The sequence below is a fragment of the Scyliorhinus canicula genome, chromosome 1, assembly GCF_902713615.1.
Source record: "Scyliorhinus canicula chromosome 1, sScyCan1.1, whole genome shotgun sequence".
Lineage (NCBI taxonomy): Eukaryota > Metazoa > Chordata > Chondrichthyes > Carcharhiniformes > Scyliorhinidae > Scyliorhinus > Scyliorhinus canicula.
Window position 1 is genome coordinate 278,399,913 of NC_052146.1, and position 18,642 is coordinate 278,418,554.

At 45.2% G+C, this 18,642-nt stretch overlaps 1 protein-coding gene across 7 annotated transcripts in view; it reads left to right on the plus strand.

Moving 5' to 3' along the window:
* Window positions 1–18,642, plus strand: part of LOC119974729 (CAP-Gly domain-containing linker protein 4-like) — a 513,643-nt gene that overhangs the window by 142,211 nt on the left and 352,790 nt on the right. For all 7 annotated transcript variants that reach the window (XM_038813915.1, XM_038813928.1, XM_038813946.1 and 4 more), the window contains one exon: window positions 8,462–8,580. In XM_038813915.1, coding sequence (XP_038669843.1) covers window positions 8,462–8,580 — 119 coding nt within the window. The remainder of the gene's footprint in view (window positions 1–8,461; window positions 8,581–18,642) is intronic.

An 18,642-nucleotide genomic window follows, 5' to 3' on the forward strand; every position in this document is an offset into this window, starting at 1 on the left:
GGAACAACATGCCAAACTGTACCCCACTCTTTTAGAGCGCCGATTTTGCCCTGTTGAACTCGGCCCTTTTCTTTGCAAGGTCTGCCCCAATGTGCTGGTAGACCCGGATTCTGTGTCCTTCAGACCATCTCACCTTCATCTGCCTGGCCCACTTCAGGATACTTTCCCGGTCCTGATACCGGTGCAGCTTTGCTATGATCGATCCCGGCTGGTCCTCCGCTTTGGGCTTTGGCCGGAGCAACCTGTGTGCCCTGTTGAGTTCTGGGGGGTTGGGGAAACTTTTTCTCCCATCTGTGTTGCCCAGCATTTGGGAGACATAGTCTGTTGGGTCTCTGTCCTCGATGCCTTCCGGCAGGCCCACAATCCGAATACTTTGTCGCTGGGACCTATTCTCTTGGTCCTCGACCTTCCCCTTCAAATTTCCTTGGGCCGCCACCAACCTTTTAACTTCTGCCTCCAGAGCGACAATCCTCTCGCTCTGGTCTGTCGAAGTATTTTCGAGGTCCAGGATTGTTTATTCCTGCGCCTCCACTTTCTTCCCCAGGCCATTGATGGTGCGCTGAAGGGAGACCATCGCCTCTGTCACCACCTCCTTCATCGCCTCCTGGATCTCTGTTTTTACTGCCTCCTTCATGGCGGCCAGTTCCTTTTTCAGAAAGCTTCTCCACCCGTCCCCTGGTGGGGTGGGGGAGGTTGTTGCTTGTGTCGGCGCCAGTGCTCGGGTCGCCGATCTTCCCCGCTCTTGGGCGGCCGGGACTTCCACCTCGTCTCATGAGTCCGCTGACTCATCCACCCATTGGTTGTGTCCCTTTCCACCACTTCTGCCTCTCATCTGCCCCTCTATCTACTGTTCGCTGGCATCTTCTTCCCCACTGTGTATCCGTCTCTTTGGATTTTGTTCTGTTAGCTTTTCAGGCCACATTTCTCTGAAATTAACTTTTTTGGTTCTAGTTGGGAGGAGAGCCACCTGATGTTCGTCCACTCAGCACATCACCGTCACCGGTATCCTAATAAAAATTTGCATCTGGTTCTGTAACTATAAAGATCTTATCGTAATAATAATCTTATTGTCACAAGTGGACTTACATTAACACTGCAATGAAGTTACTGTGAAAAGCCCCTAGTCAGTGGCGGACTGGCCAGGGTGTCAGCTTGCCCGATGGCAAGTGGGCCCCTGATGAAGTGGGCCCCCTATATCAAATAAAAATGCAATAAAGAAACAAACACAACTGTTTTAGTAATAAAAAGGAATAAGAAAAAAAAGAGAACAGGACACAAATAAGCAGTGCATGAAAAGGAACGAAGCAGGGGAGGTAGTGGAAGGATGTGGAATAGGGGGGCCCGGGTCGGGCATAATTAAGGAAATTCCATGTTTTCAGCAAGAGTGTGAATTTAAAGATAAAGTTACAATTCGTGATTTGAGATGGTCGGCAACTTCAAAGGATATCAAGCAGTAGTCTTGGTTCAGCCGGTACATCGGCCCGGGGCCTGGAGAGCCAAGAAGGGGCCCGTGAATCTCTGAAGGGTCCTTAAAAATTATAATTAATTAGATAAATAAATCTCCAACTTCTTTCCTGAGATTTGTATTCTAACTTAATAAAGTATAATTGTTTTTAAAAAGAGCAATACCAAATAAAAATGCAATAAAGAAACAAACAAATAATCACTCAGTGTATGAAGGAACGAAGCAGTGTTAAACGGATGTGAAAAGGAGTGGAGGAGGGGGGGGGGGGGGTTCACCCGGGACGGACATAGTTGGAAATCCACGTTTTCAGCAAGAGTGTGTGAATTTAAATATAAAGTTACAGTTCGTGATTTGAGATGGTCGGCAACTTGAAAGGATATCAAGCAGTACATAGGGTCGTGAGGTCACCGAAAAGGAGAAACGGTACCTTTGACCGTAAATCATGAGGTCAAAAATATTGAAGTGATAAGCCATGATCGGTAAACTCAAAGGGTTGCGACTTGTAACACTACACTGGTATCAAACTGGACATGTTAACTTTGGTCGTGGGACCATTCTTAATGTCTTACTATAGTCGGACCAAACTTCTAAGTTTCAACAGTTGTCTCAGTTGCTTGCTGGTGTGAACACTGGACAGTGGATTGTCTCCTCTTCTGAAGCTGCATAGGCCACAGTAGTATTGACTAATGAACATAGCCTATTGAAGTGTAAGTAAGTTATTTTATATTTTTTATCAAGTAGGGGTTTATCTGGCGTTCCTTCAAGTTATTCTTGCAATCATCAATATTCATCTTTCCCAATGTGGGCTATTTTTAATTAAGTTTTTATTTCAGGAATATTACCCCTACCAGCATGGAAAAGAAAAAGCATAAATCTGGGTCACTAAAACGCAAAGAACAAAAAGAAGCAGAAAGGAAGGAATCAGCCAAGCGATGCAGACCTATTACAGAGTTTATAATACCACAAGCACAATCCACATCAATATCCAGTTCTGCAACAAATAATCAAGAAGCAAGAAACAGTGCTCATGGTGATGATGCAATGACATGCGAGTTACAAGAACAGAGAAGAGCTACTTTGAATGTAGAGACAAATACAAGTGCATCCATTACTATTCAACCCAGGCCCAATATTTCTTCTGGCTTCCTTGTTCCGGTATCTGTACTGCCTATAGTTGCAACATCTGAACACATAGCTTCAACTAGTGACAGGGAATCAGATATTCCTTCAAGCATAAATGACTTGGTTTCTGAAGCACATCCTGTAAATGAACCTACGCAAGAAAATTAAAGATCAATTACTGGAATCTTCCAATATCCATCACGAGCAAAGCTAAAACAGTTTTTTGCTGAACATCCACTTCAGCCACTTGATGATCTGCCATTTGATGCTCGTTTGTATGAGAGGAAAATTATGAATGACTCAGTCCCAAGAAAATGGCTAACATATAACAAAGAAAATAGATGCTTATATTGTTCACACTGCTTAGCCTTTGAGTTTCCCAACACTTGTAATCCATCACCCTTTGTACGTGGCTTTAGTGACTACAGGCGTATTAGCCAGAGCTTGACTTTACATGAATCGACAACAACACATGTCAGAAATGCTCAGCAATATATCAGTGTGGTTAATGATGGCACCTTAGATAAATTTTTTGCAGCATCACTAATTAAAAGGAAAGAAGAAGTATTGAAGCAGAGAAGTATTGTCATGAGTATTATAGACATCATAAAGATGTTAGGCAAGCAAGCACTTCCTTTTCGAGGTCACAGAAATGAATCGGCCTACACTCTAGATAATGAGGTTCTGAATCATGGCAATTTTTTTAGCTACAGTGCAGTCGATGGCAAAATATGACCCCATTATGGCAGCTCACGTTTCTGCAGTGCAAAACAAGTCTAAACAAAGAATCAAACGATTAGAGCAACAAGGAAAGGCTCAAAGTAAAGGCCGTGGTGGACTTGTTACATACCTGAGTAAAACAACTATAAACATGTTAATGAAAATTATGAAGAATAGGGTACAAGAAAGAATTAGTCATGAAGTTTCTCAAGCAAAATATTATTCTATTCAGGTTGATTCAACACAAGATAATTCATCCATCGATCAGTTTAGTATTATTATTCGGTATGTGCTTAAAGGTATTATCTGTGAGCGACTACTTTCAGTTGTGCCAAGTAATGATGGTACAGGACAGGGACTTTTTGATCTATTGATTGAAACATTACAGCATCTTAAAATTGACCCCCAAAAATGTTTATCTGATAGCACAGATGGCACTGCAAGCTACCATGGCCAGTATAATGGTTTACAAAGTAAAATTGCTGATGTGGCTGATCAACATGTTCATATATGGTGCTATGCCATGTCTTGAATTTGGTGATAACTGAAACAACAAAATGTTGTGTGCCTGCAGTTTCTTTTTTCAATTTGCTCCAGAATATAGCAACTTTTGTGAAAGCATCATACAAGAGAATGGCTGTATGGGTAGAAGTTGTTGGAAAACATCTAGGACAAGAAAAAATGAAACGATTAAAGCTAATTGGTGAGACCAGATGGTCAGGAAAATCCAATGCAGCAACAACTATATTTGGACGTTTTGATGATGCCGCTGCCAGTACTTTCGTAAATCTATTGACATGCTTATCAATGATACAAGATTCAGAAAAGTTTGATGCAAAAACAAAACATGAAGCAAATGTTTTACTTCAAAGTCTTCTAAAGTTTGAAACCATATTGACAGCATTTACTTACTTGTATATATTTGAAACTACAACCCCGTTATCAAGTTATCTACAGACAAGTGGTTTAGATATGTTTACTGCATGGAGTTTGGTAGATTCAGCTACAACAAAGTTGAAGGAACAGACAAGAACATTTGATAACGTTCACAGCAAGGCTTTGGAATTTGTAAATAAATGTAATGACAGGATTTCACAGATGAATATGGATGAAAATCAAACATTGGAAATTGATGCGTTGGAAACAGCATTGCCAGTTAAGAGGCAGAGGAAGAAGAAAAGAATGGCAGATGAGCTTATTGATGATGAAAGAAATTCCTCAGATTCTCTAGCTGATTTTCGAGTAAATGTGTTTAACCTAATAATGGATCGCATTGTCCAGTCACTAGAATGACGCTTTGTACAACACAAACAGTTGTATAAAGATTTGTCCTGTTTGGACCCAGCAAAGTTTAAAACTATTGCAGAGAAGGGCCTTGAAGATGAAGCATTGGAAGGTATTATTAAGCTGTTTCCACAAATCAGCAAAGATCAAGTAATATTGGAATTGTTTTCTTTTGCTTCAAACTTTGATGTATTAAAGCTATTGCTTAATGATGGTGAGAATATGGATTCCAGTTGCAACAATTGTAAAATTTGCAGCACTTGCCCATCATGTGTACTAAAAATTCTGGCATCCAACAGACTTCATGACAAGGCATATGATAACCTTTATGAACTTTATAAAGTCATCTGCACACTATCGGTTACTCAAGTCCAATGTGAGAGGAAATTTTCAAAGCTAAAGATCATAAAGACAAGGTTAAGAAATTCGCTGTCTGTGGAGAATTTGGAATCATACATGTTGCTATCCATTGAAAAGGAATTGTTAGATGAATTGGATGCAGAAGCAATTATTGGCAGATTCGCACAATCATCTAGCGAACACAAACGATTGCTCTTAATATAGTGGACTGCATGCAATGCTCTATTGTGCTTTTGAACTATCTGTTAATGTGTAAATTGTGCAGTAAACTATTTAAAAATATCAACCAATTACTTAAAATTTAAAAAAATAAATAAAAAATTAAATTATAACATTCTCTATTTACATGTGGTATCTACTGCCAGTAATATGTACAGTACATGTACACTGTAATTACTAAGAAATACACATTTTTTTCCACAAAAATTTTAATTGTACCCTTTTTTCCATATGTATTTTTTGAAAATTTTATTTATTCGTTATGAAAATTAAGTGATAGCATTGTAGTTGTGGGTGGGCCCCCTTTGTCTCCTGGCAACCAATATTTTTAGACCCAGTCCGTCACTGCCCCTCGTCGCCACATTCCGGCCCCTGTTCGGGTACACAGAGCAGGAATTGAGAATGTCCAAATGACCTAACAAGCACATCTTTCGGGACTTGTGGGAGGAAACCGGAGCACCCGGAGGGGAGGAAACCCCCGCAAACACAGGGAGATCGTGCAGACTCCGCACAGACAGTGACCCAAGCCAGGAATCGAACCTGGGATCCTGGCACTGTAAAGCCATAGTGCTAACCACTATGCTACCATACTGCCCTGACTTAACAACTCTATTCATAAAATACCTGAAAGAAGATTACAAACATTTCATAATAGCTATCAGGTATAGTGCAATAATATTCATGTTTTCCACATAGATTATGTTGCACTCTGAGGTGCTTCAATATAGTCAAAGAAACATTGCAGACATTTCAAAATAGTCATTACAAATAGACTAATAGTATTTAAGTTGTCTACATAGATCAAGTTGCACTCTGAGGTGCTTCCACGCAATTGTGAAACTTTCCACTATATTTATCGTAAACACTCTTCTATGAACTCTTTTTGTGTCTATCTGTTTTGCTTGACATTGTGGCCTAAGCTGTCGTGATATTCTAGCCATGCATCATTAGAACATAGAAAAATACAGCACAGAACAGGCCCTTCGGCCCACGATGTTGTGCCGAACCTTTGTCCTAGATTAATCATAGATTATCATAGAATTTCACAGTGCAGAAGGAGGCCACCCGGCCCATCGAGTCCACACCGGCCCCCGGAGAGAGCACCCCACCCAAGGCCAACACCCCCACTCCACCCCCACAACCCAGCAACCCCACCCAACACTAAGGGCAATTTTGGACACTAAGGGCAATTTATCATCGCCAATCCACCTAACCTGCGCATCTTTGGACAGTACAGTACAGCAGTGCAGTGAGAGGATATATCCAAGGGTTCGCCCACTGAGTCTCTATGGGTACAACTAAAAAATAAGAAGGATGAGATCACCTTGATAGAACTGTACTATAGGCCCCCAAATAGTCAGCGGGAAATGAGAAGCAAATATGTAAGGAGATTAGAGATAGCTGCCGGAAAAATAGGGTGGAAATAGTAGGGGTCTTCAACATTCCCAAAATTAACTGGGACAGCCATAGCACTAGGGGTTTGGATGGAGATAAATTTGTCGAGTGTATTCAGGAAGAATTCCTCATTCAAAGTGTGGATGGCCTGACTAAAGAGGAGGCAAAACGTGACCTCCTTTTGGGGAATAAGGAAGGACAGGTGGTGGAAGTGTTTGATCATTATATGTCATTATAACATGTTCTGACTTGTAGTCCAATGCCCTCCACATGCACCCTTGTACCACTTGGTCTGATTAATAACTGACTCACATTGACCAGATGTTCCATGCTATGATCAGTAATTAGTCCTAACTTATTTTCCCTTTTCTCCTGCTGAAGGAGATCTAAAAATAAAGAAACGCTTGCATTTATATAGTGCGTTTCATTACCGCTGGATGTCTGAAAGCACTTTACAGCCGTAGAACAATGTATAGAAAGAGGCCTTTCAGTCCATCATGCCTGCACTGACAAAAAAAGAGAAAAAAAAACACTAGCCGCTCCTTTTAATCCCATTGGACCATGCCCTTGCAGGTAACAGCACTTCACATACAGATCCAGGTATTTTCTAAACGGGTTGAACGTTTCAGCCTCAATTGTCATTTTGGCAGTGAATTTCAGGAATCCACCACCCTCTGGATGAAAAGGCTTTTCCTCATATCCCCTCTAATCCTTCTACAGATCACATTTTTTCCTATCTATTGTGTCTTGAACCCTCATAATTTTGTACACCTCAATTAAGGTATCCCTGAGCCTCCTCTGTTTTAAGGAAATTAACCGTAGCCTATCCAATCTCTCTTAGATGCACTTTTCAAGCATTGGCAATATTCTTGTATATCTCCTCTTTACCCCATCCAGAGCAATTGCGACTTTCCTGTAATATGACCAGAAATGTACTCAAGGTTCCAGCAGTGGCCTAAACAGCATTTTACATAGTTGCATCATTACATCCCTTCTTTTGTATTCAATATCTTGCCCAATAAAGGAAAGCATTCCATATGCTTTCTTTATCACCTTGTCCACCTGTCCTTCCACCTTCAGTGACCTGTGGTCATGCACTCCAGGGTCTCATACTTCCTCAACCTCTCTCAATATCTTCCAATTATTGAGTATTCCTTTGCTTTATTTGCCCCCCACAAATGCACTATCTCACATTTTTCCAGGTTGAACTCCATTTGGCACTTCTCCATCCACTCAGCAAAACCATTGACATCATTCTGGAGTCTTCATCTATCCTCTTCATTATCAACTACGCGCCCAATTTTTGTGACATCTGCAAATTTCCCAGTCATGCCACCCACAATGAAGTACATCTTGAAGTGTAGGCACTTGCAATGTAAGATGCGTAGAAGTCAATTTGAACACAGCAAACTTCCACAAACACAACTGTGATAATGGCCAGATAATCTGTCTTTTGTGATGTTTATTGAGAGATAAATATTGGTCAGGACACCAGGGAATCCCGCCTGCTCTGATAATATGGGATTAAAGTATTTTCTTTTTGATCATAACAATTGTCTCACATAATATGTACTTCATCCATCTTAACTTTATGTAGGTGGGTCTAGAGTACAAAACTATTTGTAATTTACCACAAAATTGGAAATCTCACTCAATTCACAGGTGGTGTAGGAGATAACGGTCACAATGCTCCAGTAGGATGTGACATTCCGGAATTGAAGTTGTATGCTATTCTTACCGTGTGATATGTGAGATTGACCTCATGATGCTAACCCCAGGTGGTGCAGTGGTAAAAATATTTTCCTCGTAATGATACCTAATCTGAAGACAGAAATTAGCCTAATGACTTAGTTCGTTGTCAGTAAATGTGTGTATTTATTCTGTGCCTGTTGACAGAAGTGGATGCCACTTGCAGCGATTTCAACTTTGGAACATCTCTACACATTTCAGCATCAAACCTCTGCTTGTCAGCTGTGAAATGTTTATTGGAACATGGAGCCAATCCTGTCTTTAGGGTAAGAAGCTATAGCATCTTAAAATTAACAGAAGCTGTCTGTAGAAATAGCACTAATACCTAAAATAATTCATCATGTGCTGGGCTTAGCCTGATACAATTCAAGGTGGTTCACCAGGCACACATGATGGTGGCCCAGATGAGCAAGTTCTTTGGGATGGAGGACAGGTGTGCGAGGTGTTTGGGAAGGCCAGCAAACTATATCTATATGTTTTGGGCATGTCCGAAACTTAGGGGATTCTGGCAGGGATTTGCAGAGGTCATGTCCACGGTGTGAAAAACAAGTCCAGAGGTGGCGATTTTTGGAGTGTCGGTAGATCCGGGAGTCCAGGGGGCGAGAGAGGCCGACGTCTTGGCCTTTGCCTCCTTGGTAGCCCGGAGATGGATATTGCTAGCGTGGAGGGACTCAAAGCCCCTGAGATCAGAGATCTGGGTTAGCGACATGGCTGGGTTTCTCAGGCTGGAAAAAATTAAGTTCACCTTAAGAGAGTCAACGCTAGGGTTCGTCCGGAGGTGGCAGCCGTTAGTCGACTTCTTCGGGGAAAACTAAACTGTCAGCAGAGGTAATAAAAGGGGGGAGTTAGGCTATTTTCTGTTCAGAGTAGGTGGGATTAGCGAAGGATGGAGATGTTTACAGTTGTATCTGTACTGTTTACTGTTATTATTATAAAATTATGAATACTTTAATAAAATGTTTTACAAAAAAAATACCTAAAATAATTTGTAATGTAGTAAGAAAACTGACATATAAATATTTAGATTTAGAAATAAATGAATTGGTGGACTTAGAGAACATCTGTTCGTGAAGTATATTTTAAAAAAAATTAAATGGAACTGGAATGCCTTTGGTAATACATTTCACTGTAATGTACTGTATAATCCTCCTCATGCTTAGGAAAAGGACCAGAGCTGTGATGCTAATAAAACTGGAGATAGTAGAGAAGTGAGAATCTTATGGGTTGGGCAGTACGGGATACATCCTGTTATTTAAATATTCTCTGTGGAGCAGTTATGTCAAATTATGGAAACTGGGAAAATCATTTATTTCTGGCACATATTTTACTGTTGGGTTAGATGCTCCTCTATTACCATTATTCCATTCCATTATTCTTCCTTCAAATATTGAATGCAATATTACTGTGGATGGAAAGTTAAAATATTAAAGATGTCCTGACCTATTGATACAAGTAGAAAGTTTCAGAAAAAATACTTGTTGCAGCCTACTAATAGGTTATTTTAGTAAATAAATTTGATTCAAACATGTCTATTCAAAGATGACAACTCTGGGGCGTCAGTTAGTCAGTTGGCTGGACGACTGGCTCGTGATGCAGAGCGACGCCAACAGGGAAGAGTTCAATTCCCGACCTGGCTGATGTTATTCATGCCGACCCCGCCTTCTCAGCTCTACCCCTCGTCTGAGGTGGTGACCCTCAGGCTAAATCACCACCATTTAGCTCTCAAAGCGGAAAGCAGTCTATGGCCCTCTCGGATTGTGGCAACATTTGCATTTACTCTTATTTCAATTTAAGTTTTAGTTTTCTGGGCCGGGATTCTCCCCTACCCGGCGGGGCGGGGGGTCCCGGCGTGATTGAGTGGCGTGAACCACTCCGGCGTCGGGCCGCCCCAAAGGTACGGGTGTGTCCGCACCTTTAGGGGCCAAGCCCTCACCTTAAGAGGCTAGGCCCGCGCCGGAGTGGTTGGCGCTCCGCCGGCTAGTGTGGACAGGCTTTGGCGCCATACCAGCCGGGGCCAAAGGGACTTCGCCGGCCGGTGTAAGTCCGCGCATGCGCCTGAGCGTCAGCGGCTGCTGATGTCATCCCTGTGCAGGCACATGGCGAAGGCGGAAAAGAGTGCCCCCACGGCACAGGCCCGCCTGCCGGTCGGTGGGCCCCGATTATGTGCCAGGCCACCGTGGGGGAACCCCCCCGGGGCCAGATCGCCCCGCGCCCCCCCCAGGACCCCGGAGCCCACCTGCGCCGCCTCCTCCCGCCGGTCAGGTAGGTGGTTTGATTCCCACGGCGGGAGAGGCTTGACAGCGGCAGGACTTCGGCCCAACGCGGGCCGGAGAATTGCCGGGTGTGGCCCGCCGACCGGCGTGGCGCGATTCCTGCCCCCGTCGAATCTCTGGTGGCGGAGAATTCGGGACACGGCGGGGGCGGGATTGACGCCGGCCCCCGGCGATTCTCCGACCCGGCGTGGGGTCGGAGAATCCCGCCCCTCATTCCTGTATTCTTCTCTTTCCAAATGCTACTTTTTAATACAAGATAATCATGTAAAATGAGATTATTAGAATTTGTATTTTTTAAGTGTTGAAAAATAAATTATACACTTGAGCAGTTGAGAACTTTGATCACAAATAATAACAAGTTTACTCTCTGGCTCTATGTAGTCCTATGTTGTGTGAAGTTATCCATATCTAAGGTAACTGCATGTTATTTATGAATAAAAATGGCAGTGATTGTATAAAAATAATCTAGATTAATATTTGTAGAAACCTGAGAACTTTAGAAATCATCTTTTACACTTACTTCCTGAATATCCTGAACAATTCTAACCATGCTTCTCACTCTTCATCTGTGGGCAGAATTTTACATTGCTCAGGCGGGTGGATGCCCGATCTGGGAGCGTGTACTATTGCGCGAGAAGACGTCGGGAGCGTGTCCTGACGTCACTGCAGCCTCAGACGATATTTCAGTCTGTGGGTGCAAATCGGAAGCAAGCCTGCCAACAATCAAGAAACCAATTTAAATTAATTAAACAGCAATTGACTGGAATTTTATGTTGCCCATCTGTCTTCGGGCGGGCCAATTGGCAAGACAGCCTCTACGTTTTGGTTGCAACCTCGATCGAGGGCAAGATGAAAGTCAGTGCTCTAATAGAATTAACTAATGTGTCGAGGTACTGATGTCTGTGTATGATTGTGCTGCTCAGCCACTCATAGTTTTCCCACTGCCAGTTATTATTTATAAGTCAGCAGCTCCCTCAGTTATCTCTGTATTGGCTTACCACTGAAGGGAACACATCGCAAGTACTTGCTCACTCACTCCCTTTTCTCAGCGCCAGCACTCCACCTGCCCTTCCCAACAGTGTTCAGCCTTTCACACCACGCGTTTCACGCTGGATTGCCATTACTTGGCCAGCGAGCGTAATGCTGCATTAACAATATGATCCAGGCCAGGAGCAGGTTTCACATCCGTTCATGCCAGTGCCAACTTTCGGCATGCCCCAAACGTAAAATTCAGGCCCGTGAGTTTATTCAATATTGCAAAATTTGTCTAAATTAAATTGAAAGTAACTTTTTGTTGCCGATGCATATATAGGGGACGACTCTCTGGGGCTGCTAGCTCCAGGCAGGAAATGCAATGGCCTGCTGAATTGGGCATGAGGACCAGAACGGGTTTCCCGCCGGCCCAAATGAGGTTCTTGCCCAAACTGCGCGAGAACATCCAAATTCCAAATTTAACTTCATTTCAATCTCATTATCGGGCAAGAAACCTGATTCACCGGCCTCTTGGGATACACCAGCACCCCCCAACTGGGAGTCTTGCTGGCGTGAATTGTACAAATCCTGACAAGTTGGGACTTGGCACCTTGCATTCCGAGGGGTTCCTTGAGGGAAGGTGGGGGTCTGTGGGCTTGAGCTGGGCTGGAGTGGCTCAGGATGGGGCGTCTTTCCCGGAATAGGGGCTATATGACAGGTTTTCCCTCTGTAGCATGGAAAATCATTCAACTGTATTTCAGCATGTCTTTCATTTAAAATTTTCCCTCTGATGTGTTGGAACCTTTTGATGTCTCTGCCAATATGTCAAATTCAAGGGTCTGTCAGAAGAAGATGAAAGTCTTCCCTATATATGTTGAACACCTTTGAAGGGGAGGCAGTAGCATTGTAGTATTGTCGTTGGACTAGTAATCCAGAGACCAGAGTTATTCACTGTGGACCTGGGTTTGAATCCCACCAGGACAGATGGTGAAATTGGAATTCGATAAGAAAATTTGGAATTAAAAGTCTAAAAATGAGCATGAAACCACTGTTGATTGTCATAAAAACCCACCTGTTTCACAGTAAATCTCATTTCCCTTTAACTTTACAAGCTTCTGGGCATGCTTAGAAGCCTAACAGCTTTGAACTGCATTGTTTACATTATTCAGTTTCATGGCCCATTGCCTTTTACAAACCTTTTGATTGACAGGTACAGGAAATTTCAAAGGAGAACTAACATTGGTTTGTTTTTAGCTCTGTAGGGATTTATTAACTCTGAAGTGCTCCCTCTTTTGAGCAGGTGCTCTTTCCAACCACAGTTCTTTTAAAGAGGCTTTCTCTTTGTACTGAAGAGCTTCCTGGGAAGAGCTCTGTCTGCTCTGCACCTCAATGGGGCCCTAAAAGTGGTGGGGGTGGCATCTGGCGAGGCAATAATGGTGTGTTGCTGATTTGGGGGGTGGATTTTGCCAGTGATTCAGTGGAGATGGGGTGCCTTACCAGCGATTGAGAGGTGGGGGGGGGGGCTTGCCAGCGATTGGGGGTGCGAGGTGCTGCAATATTATTCTGAGATTGGGGTGCCCATTAAAAACAGTGCCATGATCTCTGAGGCCTGGGATCTGTCAGAGAATTTAGGCTGTGTCCCTCTAAGTCCAGTGTCCCCCCCCACCAACAATGCAATATGTATCCACCCCTCCTCCACCAGATCCAGCCACTGAACACCATTAACAGGGAACACTCCCCCCCCCCCCCCCCCCCCCCCCCCAGGGACCCACATAATAGGGAGACCACCCCATGTGCACCTGCAAAAGGGAGACCCCCACCTCAGGGACCCTGTAATAGTGAGACCCCTCCCTGGGGCACCTGAAATTGGCAGACTCCTGAACTAAAGGGACCCCCTAGGGGCTCGCTGACTAAAGGCCCCCCCATAGGAACCCCCTGGCTAAACGGAACCCCCGCAGAGACCTCCAAACTAAAGGGAACCCCCACAGAGGCCCCTTAACTAAAGGGAGTCCTATAGACCCCCCTGGACTAAAGGGACCCCCCCCACAGACACCCCTCTGTCCCCCCAGAAGAGAGACCCTTTCCTGGAAGCAAGAGAGTAGTCCAGGCAAGGGCAGTGAAAATAAACTACAGCTGTAATTCTTACCTGGAGCTCCACTATCCATTCTTCCAAGGAGAACAGCTGTGACCTGTGTTTCAACCCCAGAGATCCATTAGCTGCAAGCCAGTTCAAGGGCTGGATTCTCTTAAAATGGGACTATGCCCCCACATTGGCGTATAAACGCTGGCGTTTCACTCTCAGGATTCCTTGGAAAAAGATGAGCCGACTCACTGACCTGCAGGGGGCTAGCAGGGCCCGGGAGCAGTTCACGCAGCTTTAGCTGCGGATACGGTACCCCGCACAATTTTGAGTCTGCGCATGGCAGGCGGCCTTCAGCAGCCGTGCTGAGTGCCATGGCGGACTTGGACCGCGGAGGCAGATGAAGAATATAGGCCCTCCCGATCGGCTGCGCGCCCGAAGATCTGACCGTCCCGATCTGTTCCCCGGCCGCCTATAAGGTCCCCCTTGGTGTCCGATCCCCCCGCCCCCCCATCAAGGCGGCCGCAGACTGAGTCCGCACCTGCCACATGAGCTTCCCGAGTGGTTAGGTGGTTAAAACCACGCCGTCCGGAACTCTGCCGGTAGGGAGCGGACGATCGCTGGGCGGGCCTCTGGCAATGGCCTGGAGAATCGCCAGACCGGTGCCGAGCCCGATTTTGGCGTGAAATCGGATTCACCGCCCCCACGCCAAACGCGATTTCGACGCAGGGCTGTGGAGAATCCGGCCCCATAACTTTCTAGTGGAGGGCTGTGTTTGATAGCTTCCACAAACCAGCGCAGCTTGATCTATTCATCTCCCTTCATTGATCAGTGACTAAGTGTGAAACCCCAATGTTTAGAAATATTGACCACAATAAAGAGAGGTAAGTGCATTCCAAGTACTAAGTGTATTCCAATCATTCAACTGTGTGATTGCAATGCACTTACCTTTCTTTGTTGTGGTCAATGTTTGTAAACATTGGGGTTGCACCACTTAGAGTCACTGATCCATAAAAGGGAGATGAATGGATCAAGGCTGCAGCTGGTTTGTGGAATCTGTCAATCACAGCTCACTTCTAGAAAGTTATGAATGGCTTGTAGCTAATGGATCTGCCTGTTCATAGCTGTTCTCCTTCAGGGACAGACAGGTGGAGCTTAAGTGTTGCAGCTGTAATTGTTTTCACTGCCCTTGTCTGGACTGCTCACTTGCTTCCAGACAGGGGACTCTTTTCTCAGAAAGGGGCATCCTTTCAGTTAGGGGGTCTCTATATGGGGAGAGGGGGGGAGTCCATTTGGTCAGGCGGGTCCCTGGGTGGGGGTCTCCCTATTGAAGGTGTCCCTGTTGCGATCTCTCTATTACAGGGATCCCTGCGGTTGGGGCGGGGGGGGGGGGGGGGGGGGGGCGGGCGTATTCACCCTATTGCAGGTACCTCTGCAGGGTCTCCATATTCTTGGGGCTCCTGGGTGTTTTTTCCCTATTCATGGGGTCCTGGGAAGGGGGTGTCCCTATTGCAGGTGTCCCTGGAGGGGGCCTTGCTAATGCAGGGGTCCCTGGGTGGGGGGCGGTTTGGGTTACTCCCATACTTGGGGGGTGGGGGGACACCCAGACAATCCAGGGGTGGGGCCTACTTTGCGATACGGCAGTCAATGGGCATACATGGCTGATTTATATTGCGGAGGGAGGGTGGTGGATGGCTGTGGGACTGCACTGTTGGTTCAAAATGGCGGTCGGATAGTGGGATACTCTCAGGAATCGCTTGTATTCCTCGCCATGCAGAAATTTGCATTTTGCGTAACAAGCGATGCAGAATTGCATCCCGATTTGTGCTCCCAGGGGGATCATAAAACAGATACAATTCTCTGGCGGGAGACATAGCCTCCCAAACTATGAATGTACCGCACTGTTTTTCAGATGGGCTTTCTTATTTCTTCCTGCCATCTTGTTAATTGGCTCAAGGTTGCCCGTCTGCCCTAATCTGGGTTGGGATTCCCACCTGCCAAACTATCAAATGGCTCTCTGATCCCAGTAGGCCCAGTAGTAGTTAGTGCTGGGTAATTAAACAATGCTATTAAAAAGTAATTTGTAATTTTGCTATCTTGCTAGACCATTGAAAATACCAACATCCTGCATTTATATCACTCCTTTGATGTAGTAAAATACAGAATGCTTTCAAACAAAACTTGGCACTGAACAACATGAAGAGATGTTAAGATAGGAGACCAAAAGCTTGATCAAAAATTTTCATTTTAAGGAGAGTCCCAAAGGAGGAAAGGGTGGTGGAAAGACATACAAATAGAGACATAGAATATAGGAGCAGAAGGACTTTTGGCACTTCGATTTATCACTATCATGGCTGATCATCCAATTCAATAACCAAGAATAGAACATGGTGCAAGTTTTGGGCAAGTTCAAGTTAATGGAAGGTGGAGGAAGAAAGACTGGTCAGTAAAGCTGGTTAAAATCCTTGAATTATATTTACTGTAACAAATTTAAAAAAGTCTATGGTTTCCACTTGCCATTAATATAGGTGACTAGCATTGCCTTGATTTTGTTGATCTGAATTTGAATAATTTATCAATTGCTTATAAATAACATAGATCATAGAACATATAGTGCAGGAGGCCATTCGGCCCATCGAGTCTGCACCGACCCACTTAAACCCTCACTTCCACCCTATCCCCGTAACCCAATAACTCCTAACCTTTTTGCTCACTGAGGGCAATTTATCATGGCCAATCCACCTAACCTGTACGTCTTTGGACTGTGGGAGGAAACCGGAGGACCCGGGGGAAACCCACGCAAACACGGGGAGAACGTGCAGACTCCACACAGACAGTGACCCAGTGGGAAATCGAACCTGGGACCCTGGCGCTGTGAAGCCACAGTGCTGTCCACTTGTGCTACCGTGCTGCCCAAAAGGGCTATCTTAACATAGATGTAGAGGGCATAGCTGTGATATTAAATGAATACTTTGCATCTGTCTTAACCAAGGAAGAAGATGCTACTCAGGTCATACATTAGAAAGATTTAAAATAAATAGGGAGGAGATATTGTATAGGCATCTGCGTTTTGATAATGCACCAAGACCCGACGAGATGCATCCAGAGGGAAGTGAGATTGAAATTGGAGAAGTGCTGACCATAATTTTTAATCTTCCTTAGACTCATTGGGTGCTAGAGGACTAAAGAATTACAAAGGTTACCACCTTTTTCAAAAAAAGGTATAAAGATAAACCCAGCAACTTCAGGCCAGTAAGTTTAACTTCATTGGTGGGAAATTTCCTGAAACAGTAATCCGGGACAAAATGAATATTCACATAGACCAATGCAGGCTAGCTATGGAAAGCCAGGATGGATTACTTAAGAGAAAATTATTGAACTAACTTGCTGGAATTCTTTGAAGAGATAACAGGGAGGGGTGATGAGGGCAATGCTGTTGATGTAGTGTACATGAACTTCCAAAAGGTATTTGACACAGTGGCGCACAACAGACTTGTGAGAACAAGTCTAGCTCATGGAATAGAAGGGTCAGCAGCAACATGGATACAAAATTGGCTGAGCGACAGGAAGCAGAGAGTAGTGGTTAATGGAACACTGGGAAAATGTTTACCGAAATCAAGTTGGTAACAATGGAAGATGGGGGCGAATTTCACATTTCTATTAAAAAAGGTGAGCTCTTGTTATAAAGGCAATTAAGTGTAACTTCTGAGAAGGTTATTTCAGGTAAGAAAAAGACAATTGGTGGAATTCTCCGTTCCTGAGTGTTGACGCCGAGGCAGGATCTGTGGATTTCAACAACAGCAAAACTGGCGCCGCACCTGGACTGATTCAACGACCATTAAGGGGCTAGCACCAGCACCATTCCAATAAGAAACAATGTGGGATTTGCGACAAGTTGCAGCCGCATATACACACTTCAATCCACACACATACCATCCCACCAACAAGATGACAGCGAGCAGACCGGTACCTGTTTTACAGATGCTGAACTTGAGATCCTGCTGGATGCCATGGAGGGGAGGCAGGGAACGAGGTTGCCTGCGTCGCTGTTCACCATGTCTGGTCGCAGGTGGCAGAGGTTGTAAGCGCTGTGAGCAACACCATCCGGACCGGCCAGCAGAGTGAAAAGACTGGATGGGGACCACTGGACATCTGGCCCCTTACCGCACCAGAGCAGAGCACCCTGGATGAGGTTGGCGGGCCTGGGAAAGGGCAGTCGCCAGGGTGGAGGTAGGCGCGGGATGATGAAGTGAGACCCTACTAAGTTGCGCTTACCCATGGCATTTGTGTGTCAAACCCCCCAACACCACCTCCACACCACCCTCTCCCCCACACCACCCTCACCCGCACACCACACCACCCGTCAACCCCGCACCACCCTCACACCCACACGACACCCAAGCCCCCGCTCCACAACACTAACGCACCCCTGGCCCACGCTCTAATTAAGCATCTTACGGGGATAGGGTGGAAGTAAGGGCTTAAGTGGGTCGGTGCAGACCCGATGGGCCGAATGGCCTCCTTCTGCACTGTATGTTCTATGTACTATTTACTATGTCTTGTCTTGTGTCTTGCAAGAGCTTCTGGTGATGGGCTGGGCCCTTCTGGTGTTCCCCACCCCAGCCACAGCCAGAGACCCAAGTGCTGACCAGTGAAGAGGACACCGACATGGATGCGAGCCATAACCCCGAGACGCAGGACATCTCGGAGCTCGTGTCTGAAGATGACACTGATTTCCGGTCATAGCGGTATCCAGCATCCTGCACTATCCCAGTGACACTTGCCTCGGTTGGGCACTTCAGTGAAGAGGCTCATGGGACACTATCTGGTGCACACCACACCTGTGCTCTGGTACAATAGGTAGAGGTAGGAGCACCCGAGGGGGCGGACAGTTGGAGGGCGGGCCAACCCCAGGGACTAGCTGTTGTCCAGACGGGTTTAGGGCTTCTGGAATGGACAATCCCATTGATCGTGGAGATGCAGCCGCAGAGCCAGGGACTGCA